This window comes from Fulmarus glacialis, unplaced genomic scaffold, assembly GCF_000690835.1.
Source record: "Fulmarus glacialis isolate BGI_N327 unplaced genomic scaffold, ASM69083v1 scaffold39624, whole genome shotgun sequence".
In the NCBI taxonomy this organism is placed as follows: domain Eukaryota; kingdom Metazoa; phylum Chordata; class Aves; order Procellariiformes; family Procellariidae; genus Fulmarus; species Fulmarus glacialis.
In genome coordinates, this window is record NW_009209411.1 from 1 (window position 1) to 1,077 (window position 1,077).

The window sequence follows — 1,077 nt, forward strand, 5'->3', positions numbered from 1 at the left end:
AGGTCCGTCTTTTTGGACTCTTTGGAGGCGACAAGCCCCACGCGCTGGGAGCCCTCGGGGATGAACTTACTGCACGGGCATGAGCAAGATGCAACCCCAGGAAGGGAGTTAGACCCCAGAAGAGCTCCTCTCCCGACAAACCTGCCCTGCTCCCCTCCTGACAAGCTGTTACTGCAACTATGGAGCTGGAGCCTGGGCAGCTGAGAGCATGTCAGGGGCCCCTGACCCACCTGAAGTGCCCCATGTGGTAGAACATGGGCTGCTTGTAGAAGATGCCTTCGCTGGTGTCCACGATGACAGGGCTGTCCACGTAGTTCTTGACCCAGTTGGGGCCCCCCTCCAGGTCCAAGGCCAGGTTCCAGTCGGTCCAGCCGGCCACAAAGTGGTTCAGGTTCTGCAACAGGACAGCCAGACGTCTGCTCAAGGAGTGGGGTGCCGATGGGAGACGGAGCATGCCGGCAGCCCTCTCCAGGGCCCACTACCCAGGGGCGATACGGGGGCCTCACCGTCAGGATGCTGTGGCTGTACTGGTTCCCCCGCTCCCAGCAGCCCAGGATCACGTCCCTCTCCCAGAAATGGGCCCCGATGCACGCCTCCGTGGCCAGGATGAAGTAGTCGGGAAAGAGCTCGTGAGTGGGCACCACTGTGTCCTTTATGGGACCAATGAAGTCCAGGTACCAGTGGATGCCAATGCCGTGGACGTAGCGAGCTGCCTCTTCATCCTCCAGGACCTGGCAGGGAGAAAAGTCGGCCACCACCGGCTCCCAGGGGACAGAGAGCCAGAGCCCCAGCCCTCGCGCTGCGGGACTGAGCGGCCGAGCCCTCCGCAGGAACGTGCTGCGCCAGCGGGACCAGGGCTCTGCCCCAGCTCGCCAAGCTGGCGGACCCCATGCCGCACTCACCACTTTGGCCCAGTGCGGGAGGTGGATGCGCTGGTCGTCCAGGATGATGAGCCGGGTGCGGTGGGGGCTGCGGGCCAGCGCGGGGCCCAGGTCGCGGACGACAAAGTCCCGCTGTTGCGCGGGGGTGAAGGCGATGGTGGGGAACTGGGGGGGTGTTAAAAGCGCCGCGAGGGGC

General features: G+C 64.6%; 1 protein-coding gene across 1 annotated transcript in view; it reads right to left on the bottom strand.

Moving 5' to 3' along the window:
- Window positions 1-36: 36 nt before the first annotated feature.
- The window catches only part of GBA (glucosidase, beta, acid), a gene marked incomplete at both ends in the record, with an annotated part of 1,360 nt that continues 319 nt past the window's right edge, over window positions 37-1,077 (bottom strand). The window contains 4 exons of the mRNA XM_009576812.1: window positions 37-69; window positions 231-394; window positions 507-731; window positions 903-1,050. Coding sequence (XP_009575107.1) covers window positions 37-69; window positions 231-394; window positions 507-731; window positions 903-1,050 — 570 coding nt within the window. The remainder of the gene's footprint in view (window positions 70-230; window positions 395-506; window positions 732-902; window positions 1,051-1,077) is intronic.